The following is a 997-nucleotide window of genomic DNA, read 5'->3' on the forward strand; positions in this document are numbered from 1 at the left end:
CGCGCACTTCCGACCCCGACCCGAAGAGAGCGACTTGCCATGGCGAGGAGGCGCGCACCGGCGGAACCCAGACCCAGAGAGCTCGGTGGCAGGAGGAGCCGGCAGCCGTTTTGCTTTCGGTTTTTTTGTTCCCTCCCACCCCGCCGCCTGCGCTGCGGCAGCAGCCCGGACGTCCCATCCTTTGTGCAATTTTGGAAAAGGCGCTGCAGAGAGGCAGCTCTCTCCCGCAGGAACTGGGGACGCTCCCGGTGACGCGTCTCTCCTGGAGCCTGGATTCTCCGCCACCAGCCCGCTTCGCCCTGACCGTCTGCCCCCAGCCGCCCCCTGCTCACCTGCCCAGCCCAGCCCTGGGACGCAGGGACTCTACACACACAAGCTTCAGAGTTGCATCAAAGAGAAGAGGAAGAAGAAAGGCAAACTGATGGCAGATAGGAAGTTCACCCCTAAATGAAGAAATATAAGGTGAAATCATGAGATATCTTTTTCTACCCTTACAATGGCAAAATTAAAAAGCATAAGAGTGGCCCATGTTAACCCCATGGGGCGGGGATATTGCTACAAGCTGAAGTTTCTTTTAGAATTTTGGCCCCTGTACCACACCTTGGCTCTGCGTACTTCAAATGAGGCACTTGAGAAGAGCCTCAGAAGCAGAAAGTCTCTTTGATCTTCCTGGGCTGTCTCCTGCCACCACCCCTCCCTTTGCTGTCCCCAAGCCAGTCATAGAATCTAGAATTTCTCTTCCCGGTTGTGGGTCTTGAAACTAGAACTCATCTCCCTCAAAAAAGCCGTGAAAGCCAGAAGAGTCACTCTATCCCTTCTCCTTGCCTCCTTGCAGGCTCATTTATCGGAGGGTTCCTGCCACATCCCCAGGAGGAAAGTATGCTACTACTCAGAGAAGCCCAGAAGACTCTTTTTTGGGGGGCGGGGGCTTGCACTTGCGAGGCAGGCAGCGGAACCACACTGAGCTAAATCCCTGGGCCAGCCTAGAAGAATCTTG

General features: G+C 55.4%; 1 protein-coding gene across 1 annotated transcript in view; it reads right to left on the reverse strand.

Annotated features, from left to right (window-relative positions):
* Positions 1-106, reverse strand: part of Rbm43 (RNA binding motif protein 43) — a 12719-nt gene extending 12613 nt beyond the window's left edge. Inside the window, exon 1 of the mRNA XM_010604653.3 lies at positions 39-106. Coding sequence (XP_010602955.1) covers positions 39-41 — 3 coding nt within the window. The 5' untranslated portion in view covers positions 42-106. The remainder of the gene's footprint in view (positions 1-38) is intronic.
* Positions 107-997: the final 891 nt, after the last annotated feature.

Source organism: Fukomys damarensis, unplaced genomic scaffold (assembly GCF_012274545.1).
Source record: "Fukomys damarensis isolate Sample0158 unplaced genomic scaffold, DMR_v1.0_HiC HiC_scaffold_29, whole genome shotgun sequence".
NCBI classification, from domain to species: Eukaryota; Metazoa; Chordata; class Mammalia; order Rodentia; family Bathyergidae; genus Fukomys; species Fukomys damarensis.